The sequence below is a fragment of the Harmonia axyridis genome, chromosome 7, assembly GCF_914767665.1.
Source record: "Harmonia axyridis chromosome 7, icHarAxyr1.1, whole genome shotgun sequence".
Lineage (NCBI taxonomy): Eukaryota > Metazoa > Arthropoda > Insecta > Coleoptera > Coccinellidae > Harmonia > Harmonia axyridis.
In genome coordinates this window covers 26,957,246-26,977,871 of record NC_059507.1, presented here as the reverse complement: position 1 = coordinate 26,977,871, position 20,626 = coordinate 26,957,246, and the positions used below count along the sequence as shown (strand labels likewise).

Sequence of the window (20,626 nt, the reverse complement as noted above, 5' to 3'; positions counted from 1 at the left end):
CAAAAATAGTGTGGCACGATAATTAACGTATGATAATATTATAATTTTGTGGAAATTAAGTTTAGTGTTTTAATTTTACCCTGAATATTGATAAGGATGAGACGAATATTCATTAATAAGCTGCAAATTCAAATAATAACCCTATTGGAAAACTAATTCCAGAGTGTTGCTTTCTTTTCAGAATATTTCCAAAACCAATGATGAATTGGTCGGAAAGATACAAAGAGCCACTTTTATTTTGGAGCAGATAGAACAACAAACAGCAAATTCACTTCAGTATGAGGGACCGCATATTATTCAAGATCTGAGCGCCCAAAGAATAATTATGTTAGATCCATATATCCGTTCCTTATCTACTGACTCTCTGAACGATGTAAAAATCGACGAATTTTTAGGCAACGTGATCGACATCAACGAAGATGGCGAGTGGCCCAACAATATCGTTCTGGAACGAGCCCAATTGGATTCTCAGATCCATCCGGATACGATCAACGGAAAGAATATAGAGAACGTAATAAGCACTAGCGATAACCTGTCCCTCGAGAACCTGACAGTACTGGGCGAAACGAAGTTTTTGGAACCCGTGATCACTGAAACACTGAACTATATTCCTTTCGACGAGGAACATATTCTCATGAAAGAGACTGATCAGAGTTCCCGCCACCTGGTTGATCGGAAATTAATAAGCAAAATTTCCACGCTGAAGGCAAGTCGTGTGGAAATAGGAGGTCTAATGAACGAAGTAAGCATGAGAACACTTGACAAATACGCACTGAGGAAATCCGGAGATCAGGTTTTAACAGAAAAGTACCATTTCGGCGAGTTGCACGTAGGCAATATTCAGGGCAGTGAAATATCCGACGAGAGGTTGGAGGATTTGGTGAGAATAGATCACGGTTCTTACAAATTGGACGCAGAAGTAAAGTTCACCAATCCTCTCAGCATAAACAACCTTTCTGTTACGTCATCTTTGGATAAGATACCAGTGACGAAGGGAAAACTGGAAGTCCTTCTCAAAGATTCAACGGATATTCAAAACGTCAAGGCAGAGAAACTGATGAACGACGTTGAAATTCTGAGTCCTATTGAACTAAAGGGTAATATCGATGGCTTTGAAGGCAAAAAACTTAACACTCTGGTGAATATAGATGGTCCATTCGTTTACGAGGGAGATTTTGCCATTCAAGGTAATACAACTATAGAGAAACTTCTTTTGGTGGGGGATATCAGAAGCGCCGATGGTAATTTTTCGGTCAAGGTGAGTTAGATTTTCTTCTAAATAAATAATTATGATTTAGATTCAACATTTAGCCCGGAGTAAGTTAACATTTAAGGAAGCATTCTATAAAAGGTATGAAGTGACATTGTAGGTGTACAGGTTTGGAAAATTCACTCGGAACCATGGGATTTAGCGTACAAATCTGCAAGTCGCTCTGGCTCCAATGGAACAGTGGAAGAATCGAAACATGAGTGCGGTGTCATATCAAATAAAAATCTGGTCATCCTAAACGTTAGTCGGGTCTGAAGTCTCTCGACCTGCGTGCACGATGGATTCAGTCGCAATCCACGAGATTTTGCGTTAGATCATATCGGTTTGAAAATTAATTATGTTCTGTTTACAAGAAAAAACTCGAATAATAAAATGGTATTTTGGTGGTCAATTAATTCAGGAGACAATGAATTCATTCATTGTTGCCTTCGAAGATAGGATGATACCTTCAAGATCCGCGATTTCGAAAATAATTAAAAAATTCGAGTCATGTGGATGTTTACAACAATGTAGTCATTGCAGAATTGATAGACCTACCAAAACCATAAATGAAAATCGTCTGAATAGAGAGGTAGATGTGTGTGCTGCTGTTGAAACCAGTGAACCTAGTTCGAGTAATCGAATTGCCGAACAAGTCGATATTACTGATTGAACTGTTCGGAATATTTTGAAAAGAAATGGTTATCGATCTTATAAGGTTAAAACAACTCAGCAGTTTTTTCCAGAAGACCGAATGGAATTTTGTGAAACTATGATGGAAAAAGAAAATGAAAATAGTTCATTTTTGGGCAATGTCTTATTTACTGATGAGTCATCGTTTTCCTTGAATAGAAAACATAACCCATCAGTAGTATGGTCTAGAAAGAATAAACGTCTGAGTATTCCTGTGCGTACTCAGTATCCTAAAAAACTTGATGTTTGGACTGGAATACTGCGGAATTACATCATTGGGCCATTTTTCATCGACGGTAACCTAAACACTGCAAAATATTTGGAGCTTTTAGAAAATAGAATTATTCCGCTACCAATTAACTTCGATCTTGTCTAGTTTCAACAGGATGGCTGTCCAAGTCACAACGCACGAGCAGCCGCACAATATCTCAGGACGACATTTTCTGACCGTGTCATTTCTACAAATGGCACGATCAAATGGCTTCCCAGGTCACCAGATTTATCTCCCTATGATTTTTACTTTGGGGATATCTGAAAAATTTGGTTTATAGGCATGAAATTGGCAGAGCGATAAATCTTGTTGAATTAAGGTCCAAAGTAATCGAACTTTGTGTCAAAATAGCAACTATGCCGAATCTGCTCAGATAGATGAGATTATCTTTTTATAATAGATTTGGCTACTGTTCGCGTTATTTGATATGGTATTGCACTCATGTTTCGATTCTTCCACTTGGAGATTTGTACGCTAAATCCCATGGTTCCGACTGAATTTTCCAAACCTGTATACCTTATATTAACGGCTAAAACAGTTTAATATTATACCTGATGTAATTTCACTATAGTGGATCTAGTGTCATCTTGATATGTTTCTCCGAAATTGAATATTTTCGTCATCATTCATTGATAATCAATTACAGAGAGTTCTATCCCATGGCATCTCATTACGGGAGAAAGTGATCGATATGCACTTAGATTTCAATCAGCAATTAAACGTAGATGAGATATTCGTCGACAACATCAATGGCTTGGAACCCGAGAACTTTGTGGTTACCGGTAGTGAAAAAACGCAAAATATTCGAGGTGCTAAGATTTTCCTCAACGATGTGAACATCACTGGAAGTACGAACTTTTTCAAAATAAATGACATATTGGTTTCGGACTTCGATAAAAGATTACTCAGTAAAAGCGGCGATCAAGTAATCATTGGAAAACATACTTTTATGGATGTTGTTGCTAGCACGTAAGTTTGTGTTAATCGAAAATTGGTTAATATTCCAGCAAGCACACCATGTAAACATGTATATTTGCACGAGTTATTGATTCGTTTTTTCTTCTCGGGTTTTCATCACCACTTCAACACAAATGTTCTGAAAAACTTAAGGCGTACCTATAAAAGGGACCTCCGGCATCGGTATTTGCTGAAATTTCAATATGTTACACCTAAGGTATACGAAATATGTTGAAATTCTTGGATAAAGTGCATAAAATCCTGAATATCATGAACGAATCAAAACATCTGTGTATACGATATCGAATAAATGAGTGGTGTCTTTCAATGGCGAAGTGGGGATGGTCACACTGTCGGCATGTGATACCGTGGCTTGAATACTATATAGTCTCTCTCCAACCGTGGTATGGGTTGTAAGAACGCATGGGCTGAAAATAAGTATGACAATTTTAATGCATTGTATGCGAGGAATTTATTTTTGAAAATGAATGACATAAATAATTTTCTCTGTGAAACCGTTAGTAGAAATATAATGGAAAACAAAAAAAAAACAGAAACAAATTCTGAAAAATCTGTTATAAGGAGACAGGGCCGCCGGCAGGCATCACGGGCCTAGGGGAATATGACCCTTGCAAAATTCCTAATCAACCTCTCCTTACGCTTTTGGTTACATGATTTAAGATGATATAATTTAATCTCTTGTCTTCTGTAAAATAATGCCGATATCAATTTCTTTACTGGTTTACAATTGGTAGAGATGAGCGATACCGTGATTTCTAGATCACGTTGTGAAACGTGAAGGTTTCTTTATGATATCAGTGAAATTAAAGCGTGACGTGATTTTATTAAGTGGCTGATACTGCATCCAATAAAATAAGAGAAAAACAGAAAAAGTAACAATCAGAAATGTACAGAAATATAGTAAAACCAGTTATTGAATAATTAAATTTCCTAAATATATTTGATATTTTCTATGAATTTCTGAGCTAATCAAAGAATTGTGAAATCTCTAAATGAAAAGGTATGATTTTTAGGACATCGAATAACAAATAATAAGCCATATGCATATATTCAGACGTTTATTTATTTATTTAATAATAATGATGAGTAATCAACCTCCAAACAAAACACATTCATTTTATAATTTTATATATCAAAATAGTTAAGGGGGGCTAATACTGTAACAAAAAACTAAATATTTTTCTCTAAATAATCGAATTTCCTAACTATATTTGACAAATTTTTCGAGAAAAAAATACAATTATTCCTATTAATTCTCCTTCAACGACATATTACAATTGAGGAAGAGAATCATTTGAGTTTTTTTATTAGTTAGCCTCCTTCGACGTTCTGTTAATATTTGTCCGGCTTTCGAAAACAATCGTTCGCACGGAACTGATGTTGCTAGAGTGCATAAGTAAGTGCCGAAAAAGGTTCCGAAGCAATAAAAACATCAGGCTGGCTTCATAATTTACGATTGCAATGGACGTTGATTCGCCCTGAAAATATCTGTGAAATGTTCAAACAGTGATCCCGTAACGCTCTATATTCGTTTTTCGGAACCGTGACTACCTGTGACAGTCTGATATCAGTGATTAAATCACAGTTCGTGAAATACCGCTCATCTCTAACAATTTGCACAATCTTATTATTCTTGTTGTCAATTGCATATTCATCTCCTATTAATTAATTTGATTAACTTTGACTCTAGAGAAGATGCTTTTTTTCGGTGGAAATCCTTCGATTTTCACTGAGAATTGTAGAGGTAATAAACAATCTATTGAAAAACGAAAAATGGGGTTTAATATTTTGAGAATTTTGAAAATATCGTGATTACCGTAACTTTGGAAAAATATTCAAAACAAATCAAAAATTTTATGTAAAGAACCCCGGATCAGCTTCGCCAATATTTACACTACTGATGAAAACAATTGAGGGATAAAAAAAATTTGAGGAGGTTTTTTAAATGGCTGTATTTTCGCCAAAAAAGGGTCGTATCGGAATTTTAAAGCTTGTAGTTTTATAATTTTGTCCGCTTTCGTCCTCCGAATCAGATATAAACATTACTGTGTTTGATCTAATATAAATGATAGAAAAACAAAAATTTGAATATTATCTAGTCACAAGAACAGACAACTTCTAATTCGATTTTTAGTGAATATTTACAATTTTTTTTCGAAACAACTGAGTATATTTCGCATCTTGCTTTATATTCAAGGTGAAGGTGTAGAAATATTCACCTAAAAGGTGCTTATTGACTTCACTATTATCCCTATAATGCAGTGAAGAAATGAGAACGTTTAGACTCGAGAAATCCTATCTGAAGCTATTCGAAAATGTCAAATGATTAAAGATTTTATGTTTTTCGTCAAGGAAGTTGATAAAGATATATATAATAGAAAGAAACAGCTAAATCAATTGATATGGGTTTCCATAAAAGATATTGATAGTGATATGTCAATAGTGGGTCTTTGTTTCAATGAGACTAGTGTCACTATGCAACTGCAAATCAGGTATTATATATATTATAATAAGAATATGGGTATAAAAATGAAAGAACTGTCATTTCAATTTTTAAGATATAAGAGATAATCAATCGTTTCATTCCCATGATTCTCCAATAAAGCTCAAGGGCGGTCTGAGCCTTTTTTGTTTTCCATTATATTTCTTACTTTCATAAAATTTATTTGATTTATAATTTGAATTTTTAGAATTTGTTTTCGTGTTTTGTTATATTGTTTACTTTCATATTATTCATTTGTGCTATTAATTCTCGCAAATAAATTCCTCGCATAAAATGGAATAATATTTATTTTCAACCCTTATGGCCTTACAGCCCATACCACGATTGAAGAGGGACTATTCAAATAATATTCAATCCGTGACAGAGCAGGCCGCTGGTCTGACCATCCCCACTTCGCCATTGAATGAAAATACTCATTTCGATATCGTATCACGCAGGTCACAAATGTTTTTATTGTTGCACTGTTTCACTAGGCAATGACGAATGTTCTGTGGAATATGTATTTTCCAAACCTGTACTGTTTTAGAGAAATAATATTCGAACTTCTCAGGATAGAATATGATTTCAAATGAGCAATCTTGAAGAAGCTTTTAGATACATGTAATTGCAGCAATATTATTTTCTATTTAATTTTCATTTATTTTAGTTTTTTCAGTAAATTAACTGGCTTACCAATTCTCAAAATTTTCTCCTGAAATCGATTAGAAATATTATAATTCTAGGGTAACTGGAAACATGACTTTGATAGGTAATACCAGTTGGGACAACATTCTTACACCAAACACTGAGCAAGTTATAATGGGCACCACAGTTATTAACAACGACGTCGAAGCAAATCTCCTTATGTCAGAATCCGCGAACGTCAATGGAACGACCAACGGATACAATTTCACAGACTTGGCCCAAGATACTGTGACTAGTGATTCTAGCTTACTCGTAACCGGTCACAAAACTTTCAAGAACCTCAAAGCTACGGACCTTAGTGTCGCAAACATGGAGTTAACGCAGAAACTCAAATTCACTATAGATAACGATGTCCGAATGGAAAATGTCTCCGTGGAAAACTTGCATTTCTTGAAAACTTGCAATGACATTGAAGCTAGCAAGTTCGGAACACAGTTTCAAGAAGACGCCCAAGAGATAGTTTCAGATAAGAGCAGTTTCGACGATTTGGTCGTCTTGGGAAATGTCTTTATAGAATCTGGATACTTGGGAGATATGGATCTAGAAGGATTCGAAAGAGACACCGTGAAACTTGATGAAGAACATACTTTTGGAAAGGTCGTTTTCAGTCAGTAAACATTCAACAGAATATTCCTAGAATTGAAATTCTTTTTTTCAGAGAATCATTTGGTTTCTGAAAATAACATAGAATTGCTGGGTGAAATAGAAAAAGTGGACCTGGAAAATGTTGTTCTATCGAATTCCAGAGATTTTCTCAGTTTTTTGGATCGCAAAACTTTCCTGAACAACTTGACAGTGACTGGAACTGTTTTTCTAGAAGAAAGCGTGAACGACTACGATATGACAGGAATGTGCAAGTTTTCTGATCTGAGTGAGGATAAGAAGGAGATGGAAATATATGGTAAATTTTATGTGTGTTCCTATTAAATTCATCCAAACTACGAATTTAATTTTTTTTCAAGGTTTTATTTGTGGAACGAATTTGTTTTGTAACGTGAATTTATTTTTCGGTATTCATCTAAGGCTGAAAAATAAAAGACGCATATGTATGGAATCACAGCAATGACGTGTTTTCATTTCTTTTTTTGATGAAATACTGAATAATACATAATAGGTATGATCTATGAATTTTGAAGGGAAAAAATCGACGGAACAAAATTCAAAGGAATTTGAAATCATTATCATTAATAAAAAAAAGATGTATTGCTACGATTATACTGAATTCTATATTTTTCTACCGCTAAGTCCTAGCTCCCATAGTTCATGAGTTGAATTTATGAATATTTTCTCGAATTTCGAAATAAGAGAGCATGTTGCCACACTCATTGGCATATATTTTTATGTATTTATGTAATAAATAATTATCGATAAATATACAGGGTGTTCCTAAATTGAACGTACAAACGAAAAGGGGAGATTCCTTAAGTGAGTTTAAGAAAAAAAAGTCCCATAAACATGGGGTCGCAAACGTTTCGTTTTCGAGATACAGAGTGTTGAAGTTTGAATTTTTTTCAAGTTTTTTTTCTCATAGTATCTACAATTCACAAGATATTCAACTGAAATTTGGCATTGATATTACATTTGAGAGTTCTCACCACGTGACATGGCAATTTCGATAGAAGATCTACAGGGTGATATTTTTTCTGGAACACTGCCACCTGTTCTTCAGCAGAACTTTTTTTTGGTGAGCAACTGTTAATTTGAAAAAATGTAAAAAGAAGCTTTGTTCTTATACTAAACTTTTCGGTTTTTTGTAGTTTTGTCGTATCTACCAACGATTTCGAGAAAAAATATTTCGAACGATTCTCTCGAAATTCTCGTGAAAATCCAAATTATGATAGGAAGGCCACTTTGTAAGCTGTGGTGAATGAATTCAGTGTCAGTTTTTATGGAAATTTTCCTGATCTGTAGCGATGATTCATAAAGATTCGATAAACTCGTATAATCAACACAAAAAATGTATTACAACAAGAAACGTAAAACTAAAAAAAAAAAATCATAACAAGAAAACTAAGTAACCGCAAAGGACTGAACTACAGCAAATGTTGAAAATGTCCTCCCCCAACTCTTATACAAGCTTCTGTTCTTCGTCTCATAATAATAATTTGATGTGTCAAAACTGGCACTGAATTCATTCACCACAGATTACAAACTGGCCTTCCTATCATAGTTACGAGAATTTCGAGAGAATCGTTCAAAATATTTTTTCTCGTAATCGTTGGTAGATACGACAAAACTACAAAAAACCGAAAAGTTTAGTATAAGAACAAAGCTTCTTTTTACATTTTTTCAAATTAACAGTTGCTCACCAAAAAAAAGTTCTGCTGAAGAACAGGTGGCAGTGTTCCAGAAAAAATATCACCCTGTAGATCTTCTATCGAAATTGCCATGTCACGTGGTGAGAACTCTCAAATGTAATATCTATGCCAAATTTCAGTTGAATATCTTGTGAAGTGTAGATACTATGAGAAAAAAACTTTAAAAAAATTCAAACTTCAACACTCTGTATCTCGAAAACGAAACGTTTGCGACCCCATGTTTATGGGACTTTTTTTCTTAAACTCACTTAAGGAATCTCCCCTTTTGGTTTGTACGTTCAATTTAGGAACACCCTGTATATATTATCTTTATCGATAATTATTTATTACGGAATATTTATTTTCTATTATCGCATAAACCTCTTCTTGGAAATTCACTTCAATAAAAGATGATGTGAAATATAGCAAAAAATCATTGTCATTTGAAAACTTCATTGAAATTATTTGTATCAATATATTTTAAGTTATATGTGAATCTCTTTTCAATCATAATTAACGATTTTGTATGTTTGCAGGAACTGCTGTTTTTGTTAAAGGTCCCCAAATTCGCAAAATCCTGAATGAGACATTCGAATCCATATATGAAAACGTTTGGTTCAAAAACAGGGAAGTGTCCATTGTTCAAGATGTATCATTTAAAAAAATAACATATCGAAGTAACGTCACAGTTAAAGTAAGTTAAGTATATTTTAATTTTCTAGTGAGTACCGAAATATTGAATTGGAAACTCTTATGTTAAGATCATTTTTTTCTCGAATGGAATCTATTAAGACAAAAGACATTTACAATGAAGTTCATAACTTGAAAGAACCATTTTATTGTAAAACTAAAATGAATTTGAAAAAACGAGGAAAGCAGTGATGTGATATCAGGCGCTTCGAGAGGAGTTTTAATCTTTCGTGATCTGCCAAATTTTAACTATTTCTTTTCTTACAGCGCTTTCGAGATCCCACCACCTTTCAAGTTTAGTCTCATCACATGAAGGAATTCAAAATACGTTTTTACGTCCTTATTTTCAATTTTATAGAGAGGACATTTTCAGTCTTCGACAAGAGTTTTTGTGTAATATTTTCATGTAAAAATTCATAAAAAAAAAATTCTGTTCGGAAGGTACATGATGCATATATTTTTTAATAAGAAATTCATTCCATTCTAAAAAAATGATAAAAAAGCACTTACCGCAATAAAGAACTTTAAAATCAATTATAATGAATAATGAAAAAATTGTTTGATTTGATGAGAAACATCTACGTAGGTATATCGGGTGTCCCAAACTCGATGGCCTATTAGACGTTTCTGGAAAACTAATCATAATTTTGAGCTGAAAATTTGCATATTGGGGTTTGAGACAATGATCTTTCTCCCTAAAATATTTTCAGATCTCTACAATGTCCGGTTATACCGGAAACAGACTACTACTTCCTTATTTCAAATGGCACACCCAGTATATTATTGCATCATTAGATAGCTTTTTTGATGGCAATTTCGGCAGTATGCCATACCTTGGGTAAAAATTCAACGGTTCATGAGTTATTGGGATTCTTATGAAGAAAAAGGTGGCGATGAGGACACATCTTTTTGAATATTTCAGCAGAAAAAGCCTTTTTCGAAAAAAAATTGTTTTGTTTCGTTTACGCAAATACGTAGTATTACAAGACTGTTATCGGCTTGGACCAAAAATGTACAGGGTGTTTATAAGAGGATCATGAACTTGGACAACTCAAATTCATCAAAACTCAATATTTTCAAATTAGAACCTATATTTTTTAATATTTCAGTCGATTCTACTTACAAAAATAGTGGGGGTTACTTCAGCAAACCCTATACCTAAAATGAATACTTCAAGAGTTATCGGGAAAGATTTTCAAATGAGGAAAAACCGCTATTTATAACTGTGGGAATAACTGTCTGTTACTTCTGTAAAACACAGAAAGAAAATAAAATTCGATCTTTGGATAACTAAATTTTCCATTTCATGAATTTTAATTAATTTTTCGTTGGTATTGTTGAGAAATCCATAAACCAATACAATTTTCAATTACGAATAATTCATTACAATTCTTGATATGTCAAATTTAGTTATGGAAACATCGAATTTTATTTTCTTTCTATGTTTTACGGAAGTAACAGACAGTTATTCCCACAGTTATAAATAGCGGTTTTTCCTCATTTGAAAATCTTCCCCGATAACTCTTGAAGTATTCATTTTAGGTATAGGGTTTGCTGAAGTAACCTCCACTATTTTTGTACGTAGAATCGACTGAAATATTAAAAAATATAGGTTCTAATTTGAAAATATTGAGTTTTGATGAATTTGAGTTGTCCAAGTTCATGATCCTCTTATAAACACCCTGTACATTTTTGGTCCAAGCCGATAACAGTCTTGTAATACTACGTATTTGCGTAAACGAAACAAAACAATTTTTTTTCGAAAAAGGCTTTTTCTGCTGAAATATTCAAAAAGATGTGTCCTCATCGCCACCTTTTTCTTCATAAGAATCCCAATAACTCATGAACCGTTGAATTTTTACCCAAGGTATGGCATACTGCCGAAATTGCCATCAAAAAAGCTATCTAATGATGCAATAATATACTGGGTGTGCCATTTGAAATAAGGAAGTAGTAGTCTGTTTCCGGTATAACCGGAAGTTGTAGAGATCTGAAAATATTTTAGAGAAAAAGATCATTGTCTCAAACCCCAATATGCGAATTTTCAGCTCAAAATTATGATTAGTTTTCCAGAAACGTCTAATAGACCATCGAGTTTGGGACACCCGATATATAAACTAGCTGACCGATGACAGACGTTGCAGGTTAGAAATTGGGTAGTTGAAATAAGCTCAGTTCTTTATACGTTTTTACTCTTATGTATGTTCATCGTGTTTTATTTGCTATTATTGTCAATTTATTACATTAGCAAATTCTAGTGAAAAAATACTCTTGTTATTTTCAGGGTACCGTAGATGGTGTCAATCTGGACATTCTAGAGAAAGAATATTTCAGCAAGACTAAAGACCAGGCAATTACGGGAGGATTATACTTTGCAGACAATGTCCTATTCTCTAACAACCTGATATGCCCCGAAGTGGCTATGAATGGGGCGGTTAACGGATTGAAAATTAAAGAATTGCCAAGAACCGTCCTTCTCCAAGATATGGATCAATTATTCGAGGAGATTGCGTACTTCGAGAACATTGTAGTTGATGGTAAGATGAGATTCTTTGTTTTTGTGGAAATACCCCTTTAAACTACCAATCGACAAAAACCTATAGAATGATGTATTCAACTCTGTAGAGTTGCAAGTGATAAGATATTTTTAATTAATCGAAAAAACACTCTGCCTTTGGGTGTGATACGTAATTTGCTTCAGAAATTTGCATTCTGAAGTTATTTTCGGCCTGGTATTATTTGCCTGAAATTTTAGAATGAATGTATGTGCAACGTGCAGCGTATATTTTAGAGTTAGAGTTAATATTTTAACGGAAACATTTGAACCAGCCTTAAAAACGCATACCCTATTTATTACATTATACCAAAACCTTCACTTTCTGATATATCTTCATACCTTTTTTATGCGTGGGCACTCAAAAGGGTGAAAGATTGGATACGATCTAGAATGGTTGAAGACAGGTTGAATGTATTGGTATTAATGCATATACATAGAACCATTTGCAGCAATCTTGATGTTGAAAATATTAAACAAAAATACGCTAGTCAAAAAAATAGGAGACTAGAATTTGTTATTAAGTTTTTAAAATTTGATCATATGTTTTTATTTAATTTAATAGGTGTAGTAAAAAAGAATCCATTACTTTTCTAATAGATGGTTTTAGTTATCTGTATCTCGCGTTGTATGTACAAGTCCAATCGGGTTTCACTATATGGCGTTGTAAAGATGAGATTTTGCACTACAAAAACATTCTTACCGTTTTGTGATGAGTTGACTTAGTTAAGTTTGAGCGCATCACAAATATGGACACTAGCAAAAAGAAAATACGCTATATTTTATAGTTTTTCTTAGTTAAAGACAAAAAAAGATGAAAAGTGCAACGTTTATGACAACGTCAAGCAAAAACGGTCGTGGTCGAAACGCGGTCAGCCTTCGGAAACGGACAGGACGGTTTTGCTGTTTGTTCAGTGAGATTGGCAGGGAATTATCTACGAAGAGCTGTTTCCCAAACACACAACTGTTAACTTTGAACTGTAGTTATCCAACGAAACAGCGCATATTTGACCCAAATTGGATCATTCTAACTATGGTAACTGAAGCCTTGTTTTTATGCAAAAATAATGGTTTTCTTCTAACCACACCTTATACTTTCTTGCGCCTGAGTTTTCTTATGAAATAAATTTACATATATTTATGAAATATGTGAAATTTTTGTTGAACTTGTTTTTGTCCTACAAAAATTTTGGAAACTGAATATATGACTTACTAAAATCCATCTTTCTTTAAAAAAACACTCGACTCAGTAAGTACCAACAAAAATTTCCGCTATTTTGCTAACTTATATGAGTCGTGACTTTCTATGCTACCCCCCCCTGAAACATCGTCTGGATCCGCCCCTGTATGAAACGCATCAAATGATATTTGTCGTAAACGATTTGCTTGGTGTCTGAAGTGTCGGGTAATATGAATCGACCTTTACATCAACTTGAAATAATTTTTATGAAAACCGAATTTTATCTATTACCCATTTTGCAGATCTGCAAGGAGAATTCAGTGTGAACAATTACTCCTTGGAAATGGACCTGATGAGATACGACGGAGAAAACGTCGTGACAGGCACCAAATCCCTAAATACGCTCATCGCAAAAAACATTGAACTGAAGCAGAACACAACTATACAGGATGTCGATGTTTTGAGATGGATGCAGAACGCTGTACTGAAGAAGGGCACATTTGTCGTTGAAAAACGGAAAATCTTGCAGGACAATGTACACTTCGACAAGGCTCTCGGACTTTTGGGTTCTCTGAACGGAGAAATGTTCACTAATGAAACCATTATGCTGAAATCCGTGCCGCAAAGGGTAACTGGAGTGAAAACTTTCGAACTCCGGCCGATGGAGCTGATGAAATTTCGGAATGTGAAATTGAAGGGTTTCTTGAATGACATGCAAATGTCAGATCTGTTGGAAGACCAGGTAAATCTATGAATATGTGAGAAATGGTGGCCTGTTCAAAAATTGATGAGGCCCTATTTCTGGCGCATTCCTTACAAACCAAAAAAAAAAAAAAAACAAATTGAAACATTACATCTATTTATAGTCTTTGACTTGTACATATATTTCAACCAGGACCGGCGTTAGGGGTGAAACAATGAAGCGACCGTTCAGGCACTATTTGAGGGGCGGCAATTCAGCCTAGTTTGCTGCCGCCTTTTCATCTTTCATCCCTGTATCTTAAAAACAATGGAAGGTTGTTCCGATCCGCTGCATTTGCCAACATTTCCTGTAATAAAAATCTCCAAACCGCCTTTACTAAGCCGCCTGTATAATAAATAACACATGGAAGCCCAATCAATATGAACAGAAATCCCTATTACCCTCATTGAAAGAGGGATAGAAAAAAGAAAAACATTACTATCTTCGCTTTCGAATTCAACATATGGAAAATTAATACGATTTTGCATTTGAAACTAGTTTGTTATTTGCTGCATACTTTTTCGTCGGTCTCGGGAACAGATGTGAAAATCTTGAATCTTCTCGTTGTCGGTGCAAGTGTTGCACATATGTTGTAGATGTAGTTTCTCGTAGACTGGTCTTAATTCAATTGAATTATTCGTCCTGAAATGCCGAGTTTTATGGGCATTCAGGCCATTTTCCATTTGTCCAGTAGCAAAGCCTTTCTACGGATCCCTTAGGGGTGTGGCTTTGATCATTCCAAGTTTTTACACCGAGTTCTTCTGTTTTTAGCATTTTAGTTCGAATATTTTTGAGGGAATCGATAAATTCCCTACATAGTAGCTCATTTCCAAGGTTGAATTTGGATATTTTACGCCTGGAAAATCTTCAATCGGCAGGTTTTCAGGGGTAGTATAGCTCATAAGGAAAATTCAAAATGATTTAATCTTTTGAGCCAGGTCGAATCTGAAGAAAGGTTGAGGGAAAAAATGTTTCTTTTGACTTCAAGAATCGACTGTTACAATATATGTACAAGTCAGAGGCTCGCCCTGTATATTGCCTGGAAGATAATAAAAATTTATTTTTCAGAGTGGCAGTGGCGACATCATTTTGAAATCTCCAATGCACTTCAACAATGACATTCACACGCAAAATATCAACCTGCGGAAACCCTTCAGACATTTAGACATGGAAGCTTTCTTGTCAAATCTGAAAGACTTGGAAAAAACGAATCTTATGGAAAAATATGCTAAACTTCTAAACACAACTGTACGCATCAACAGAAACTTGGAAGGTGATACTTTTCAAAATTATTAAATTCAGACATACCTTTATCTAATATTCCTACCTAAAATTTGGTTCATTCGGAATTTGTATTATCACAAGAATCATGAAAATGTTTACTTTAAGGAGTTTCAATATCTTTGAAACCTGATTAAATCACAAATCGACCATTACCTAAACTTCCTCGCTAAGTTAAAACAATATATTCGTCATGAACGCCATCACAGCATACTTGCCAAGGGGGCATTGAAAATTTTAGTTAGATTGTCGTGAACGCGATGGTAAACATTTGGACGACATCATTAAATATATAAATTTACAAATAGGATAATTCCATAATTAATAAACATATTTTCGACAAATCGCTTTTTTACATATAAATTTTCAATTGCTTTTTTGAAACACCTTGTATCAGCAGCTCTATATGAACAGTTCCATTATAAATAAGTACATCAAATACATTAGTAAGTATAAAATAAAAATTTCTAATAATTTTCAATATCACCTTTCAGTTCAAGCCTTCTATCTACAGTCTTATAAAGAACTTCAGAAAATTGAAAATCCACAGTTTGTTATAAATTCGTGCTGTGATAATCCAACACTGATCTTCTTCGACTACATCAATGATTCTTATTACCTATATTACTATTACTGGGATCAAGACCTCAACAAATTCCAGAAATCAGGTATTTCGAAAATTTGTTAATATCAGAATGTAAAACATTTTTTTTCAGTTAACTTGGATGTTAAAATTAAACACCCACTGATGAAAATTCTGGCTTTTTCTTTGGATAGACAACAATTTTTGTATTTTGAATATCCCACAGAAGAGCAAAGTTCCCAAGGTAATATGTAAATCCAGATTCTATTTCTACAGACTACATTGTAATTGAGGTGTTTTTAAAAACCTGGATACATCTCTATCATTAACTTTTCAACGCGTGGAATAAAATAATTGACATTTGTCTCGAGATTTGAATCTGAGAGTCACCATCAAATTCTAATTCCCTACTTTTATTTTTTTATATTTTGTAGCAGGCAGGTGTGATCAAAGGATCAACCATAATATAGCCAAAGCTACAGTAAAGAGATAATCTCCTATCCTATCCTATCCTGGGAATAGGGTGCATTCGAAGCACTGAGCTCACATATCATCGATTCTGATATGTTATCGGAATGCCGAAGAAAACTCAATAAAATTGGCAAGAATAACAAGGTCTTTGTAGTCTGGGTTCCAGCCAGTCGGGAATTAGAGGGTATGAAGAGGTCAACACACTTGTCAGAAAAGGAGCACAAACCTCTTTCATTGGCCCGGAACCTTTCTTTGGCGTAGACAAATGTACCTACAAGAAAGAGTTTCAGGAGAAGGAAAAAAAGCGAAAGAGAAACAATTTGGCGGAATCTTCTTCGTTTGGATCACTCCAAGAAGTTTCTTCGATCCTTGATACTACAAGTATCTGGATTTTAGGAAAAATATACTACACCTTCTCACAGGGCATTGTCGCCTTAGGAAACACCACATGAGAATGGATCTAACAGAAAATTCTGTGGGGACGAGGAATAAACTCAGTACCACCTGGTGACGGAATGCCTCGCCATCAATGGCCAACGCAAAATCTGCTTTGGACACAAAACTTGTAGAAGTGAGGAATTAGCCTCCTTGAAGCCATCCCAGATACTGGAGTTCATTAGAGCTCTGGAACTGAAAGGCGAGCTTTAGATCACGTTATGAAGAGAATAGCTCTGATGGGGGGCACATTAGACCATTAGGTCGTAGTGAACCTCCTTAATGATATTCTCTCAGGATCAAATATTTTCATTTCCAAAGCCAATCCTTCTCGAGCTTCACCCCAGGACAACAGAAAGCGCCGAAAACAATGCTCCATAAAATTGTGAGAGTCGCCAATCTATGCGTGGATAGGTTTCTCCTTCTTATACATTAAATATCCTATACATATTTACAATGTAATTTTTTAGACCTGTGTGGTCACTAGCGAAAATTGGTGTAGGACAATCCGAAGCGTTCAGTATCATTGCCCCTTATTTACGAACCACTTTTATTATGTATCCATACACATATAGGTAGTTGGATAATGTATCAATAATTATTGAATTTTGGTAAATATTTGTTGAAAGATATTCATTTTGTCTAATTGCCACGTCATAAATTATTTTCAATATCTTTTAGGTTTATTCAAAGGTCAATTTATGAGAGTAGAAAACTTGAATAATCTGATCGAATATGGAAGTATAATTTCTAATGGTATTCGCCAAATAACTCCTGTACAGATTGAAGGTGCTTACTGCATTCTAGTCATTTACGAAAGTCATAAATCTCCACATATATTCTGTGAATTCAATCTTGGCCATATGAAGTTATTGCAGCCTTTACCTTCCGGACAATACATTCAGGTATCTTTATTAACAACTCAACATGGTTTATTTCAATACATTGTGTATTCCTACTCACGAATCATTTTCAGAGTGAAGTACTAAACATAGATGGAATAACCTTCCTGATTCTTCTGAATATTAACGAAGAAAATGTCAGAACATCCCAAGCTGGAGTAGAAATATGGTGTTTGCACGAATCGCAATTTGGGATTCGCCAAGTTTTGTATTTTTCAGACCCACCACCTAAAAGTATTTCTGCGATCACATACAGGGGATATCACTATTTGAGTATTGTTTATAGAGGCGGTATACAACAAGGGCATATTGATATCTTAAGGTAAGTATGACAAATATATTTTGACATCCTGATGCTATTTACAAATCATATTTGTGTGATGTTCGAAACAACATAACTTTCAGTTTTATTCTATCAGATCCTGTTTTCAATATAAGTACGAAACCTTGACTTAAAATATACTCAGTGATATTAGAAGTGTTACATCCAGGAGAAAATATTTTTTATAGAATATACCTAATAAATCAAACTTGTGACAATTGATTGAATATTGAAAAATCATCTAAAAAACTAGGGCTGCTGCAAAACACCTGAATATTTTTGTTTAGTATATTATATTAAATCATAAATAACTATTCTGTTTTCTGACATCGAGAAAAATAGTTTTAGGTTTGAAATAATTTGTTCGATAGCCATCAACATAACATAATAATGTTTACTAACAGGTTTTTAGTGCATTCAATCTGAATATCTTATGTGCCTTTCTTATACAGGGTGTTTCCTAAACATGCGGCAAAAATTCAGGGGGTTGTTCCTTGGACTATTCTAAGAATATTTTGTCCTTTGATGATTTTTGAAAAACCTATTTGTTTCGAAGATATAGGGCAAACAAAATTTCAGATAATAACATTTTATTATGAAAAATTACATGAAAATTCAACTCAACCTACAAAAACTGTTGAAAATGACCACCTCTAGCCAGCATACAAGCATCCAATCTTCTCCTCATTGACTGCCGAACCCTTTCAAAAACACCAGTATCACCAGGATAAAATGTTAATTGCTAATACATCACAAAACGAATTCAAATGAAAACCGTGTTTAATCTGTATTCCTTTACCATCTGCACTTATCAATTTTTAGTCAAAAAACTGGCCGTTTTTAGTAATTGGAATGTTGTTAAACAAATTTAAAAATAAATTGTACCTACTTAGTAAACACAGTGCGGTACGCATTTTTATTTAAACTATTATTAATTTTAAAAATATGAAAAATGTTGTTCGCCCTGTATCTTCGAAACAAAGAGGTTTTTCAAAAATCATCCAAGGACAAAACATGCTTAAAATAGTCCAAGGAACAACCCCCTGAATTTTTGCCGCATGTTTAGGAAACACCCTGTATATGAGATCCATATGCTAATATATAAAATGCGAAATGATTTTGCAAGATATTATGATGCAAGTAATCATTATATTGGCTTTCAAAAGTGGAGATATTTTGTGAATAGAGGTTCGGGGGCATTTTTATTCTTGAAGTAAAAATCATCTAAACATAAAATGTGGTAAACACATATAAAAAGTTCAAGAATACATGACATCTTTGAATTTGTTTCATAATGGTTTCTATACAACACCATTTATATATTAGGAAACTTTCAATTAAGATCCAAGTAATTATTCAAACCTCAAACAGCCAGAAAAGGATCATTAGTTTACCCAATTATAATTAACATTTCAGTTAGGCAAACTTATAATACCTACATTATAACATAAGCAGTTATATTTGGTATCACAGCATGCGATGTATCTGTTCAAAACACATTTTATACTGGAATAAATTGAAATCGAAGATGAAAAAGCTCCCACAAAAAATACATTTTTTCTATACAAATGCTATTCATGAGATACCTTTTCATCTAGAAATTTAATCATTGCACATAGTAAATGAGTTAATTATTCAATGAGATTAATTTTATTTCTTTTCCTCAGATACTCGAAATCAACCGGTAACTTTGAACAATGGCAAAAAATTACCTCTAACAACCAAGTAAAAGCAGAGTTCAGTATACTTCCAAGTGGTGAACTATTCTTTTTTGTTCTTGGTCCATCAAATGAAACATTAACCATATACAAGTATGTGGGAGTATCAGGTTTCAGAGAGGAAATCACAATACCAAGCTCAAATGATATACAAAACTTCAAACAGTTCACACTGGGCAAAAAACACTTTGTTATGATCAACACTCAAGATGAATTGAAAATCTTGCAAGCGCAATTCAAAGGTAGTATTGTAGAAAGATTATGATGTAAACAAACTGGTTTGTTGGTTCAGTTGTTCTCATTTTTATAATGTCTTGTCTACCTATGTGTTTAATTTTATAAAGAATTTATATAATGTATTCAATAAAATAAGAGTTATCAATTTCGTGTTTATAGATACTTATACATATTTTTTCAAGTTTAAGGATTCCATTTTCTTGTTATGATAGGTCAAGAGGTGATAATAAAAGCGTCTTATGGGAATGAATTTCGAAATAATATCACTTACCTTGAAATATCGAAACTAATAAGAAAATATACATGAACAGTAAAACTGGTTCAAACTCAATGATTTCATAATTCATACACCTTTTTAACCTAATGAATGACATTCTCTGAAAGAGAGGTTATTTCATAATAAGTAAAAAAATGCAAAACTTTTGTTATTTTAAGCTATCAAGAACCATCGGATCGGGAGTTTACCATATATCTTTGACCTATTTGGATAAGAATTAAAAATAAAATAATTAATTTGACTATCAGTTCAAGATGGATTCTGGTGAAGTTACAAAATATAGAAAGTGGAAAAATTCTTTTATCTGTTCTACTGTTTGATAATAATAATAGATGGCGATTCCTACTACTATTGAGCGCGCAGCGAACTGTAAACAAATAGTAACGTTTCAAATGACTGTTAATAGAGGTCACTTAGGTCCTTCAATTCGAGCAAAGGATTATTATTCATTTTGTTATTTTTGACTATTCGTCTTGAATTACTCGAAATATCAGAGACTTATTTTTGATTCAGTTGCTTTCTGAATACTCTAAAATTTAGAGAAGATACATAGGTAGGT

General features: G+C 33.7%; 2 protein-coding genes across 3 annotated transcripts in view; one reads left to right on the top strand and one right to left on the bottom strand.

Moving 5' to 3' along the window:
* LOC123684687 overlaps positions 1-19,935 on the top strand; it is a 36,560-nt gene extending 16,625 nt beyond the window's left edge. The window contains exons 10-22 of the mRNA XM_045624054.1: positions 182-1,258; positions 2,860-3,182; positions 6,417-6,985; positions 7,037-7,279; positions 9,212-9,369; positions 11,650-11,902; positions 13,402-13,841; positions 14,910-15,114; positions 15,617-15,790; positions 15,839-15,949; positions 17,293-17,516; positions 17,588-17,835; positions 19,503-19,935. Of these exons, the coding sequence (XP_045480010.1) occupies positions 182-1,258; positions 2,860-3,182; positions 6,417-6,985; positions 7,037-7,279; positions 9,212-9,369; positions 11,650-11,902; positions 13,402-13,841; positions 14,910-15,114; positions 15,617-15,790; positions 15,839-15,949; positions 17,293-17,516; positions 17,588-17,835; positions 19,503-19,818 (4,341 nt within the window). The 3' untranslated portion in view covers positions 19,819-19,935. The remainder of the gene's footprint in view (positions 1-181; positions 1,259-2,859; positions 3,183-6,416; positions 6,986-7,036; positions 7,280-9,211; positions 9,370-11,649; positions 11,903-13,401; positions 13,842-14,909; positions 15,115-15,616; positions 15,791-15,838; positions 15,950-17,292; positions 17,517-17,587; positions 17,836-19,502) is intronic.
* LOC123684688 (RWD domain-containing protein 2A) overlaps positions 1-20,222 on the bottom strand; it is a 33,654-nt gene extending 13,432 nt beyond the window's left edge. Inside the window, exon 1 of one of the 2 annotated variants that reach the window (XM_045624056.1) lies at positions 20,062-20,222. The gene's annotated coding sequence lies outside the window, so the exon portion shown is untranslated. Of the gene's footprint in view, positions 1-19,547; positions 19,681-20,061 lie in introns of those variants that run through there. The other variant, XM_045624057.1, reaches the window with a different exon arrangement.
* Positions 20,223-20,626: the final 404 nt, after the last annotated feature.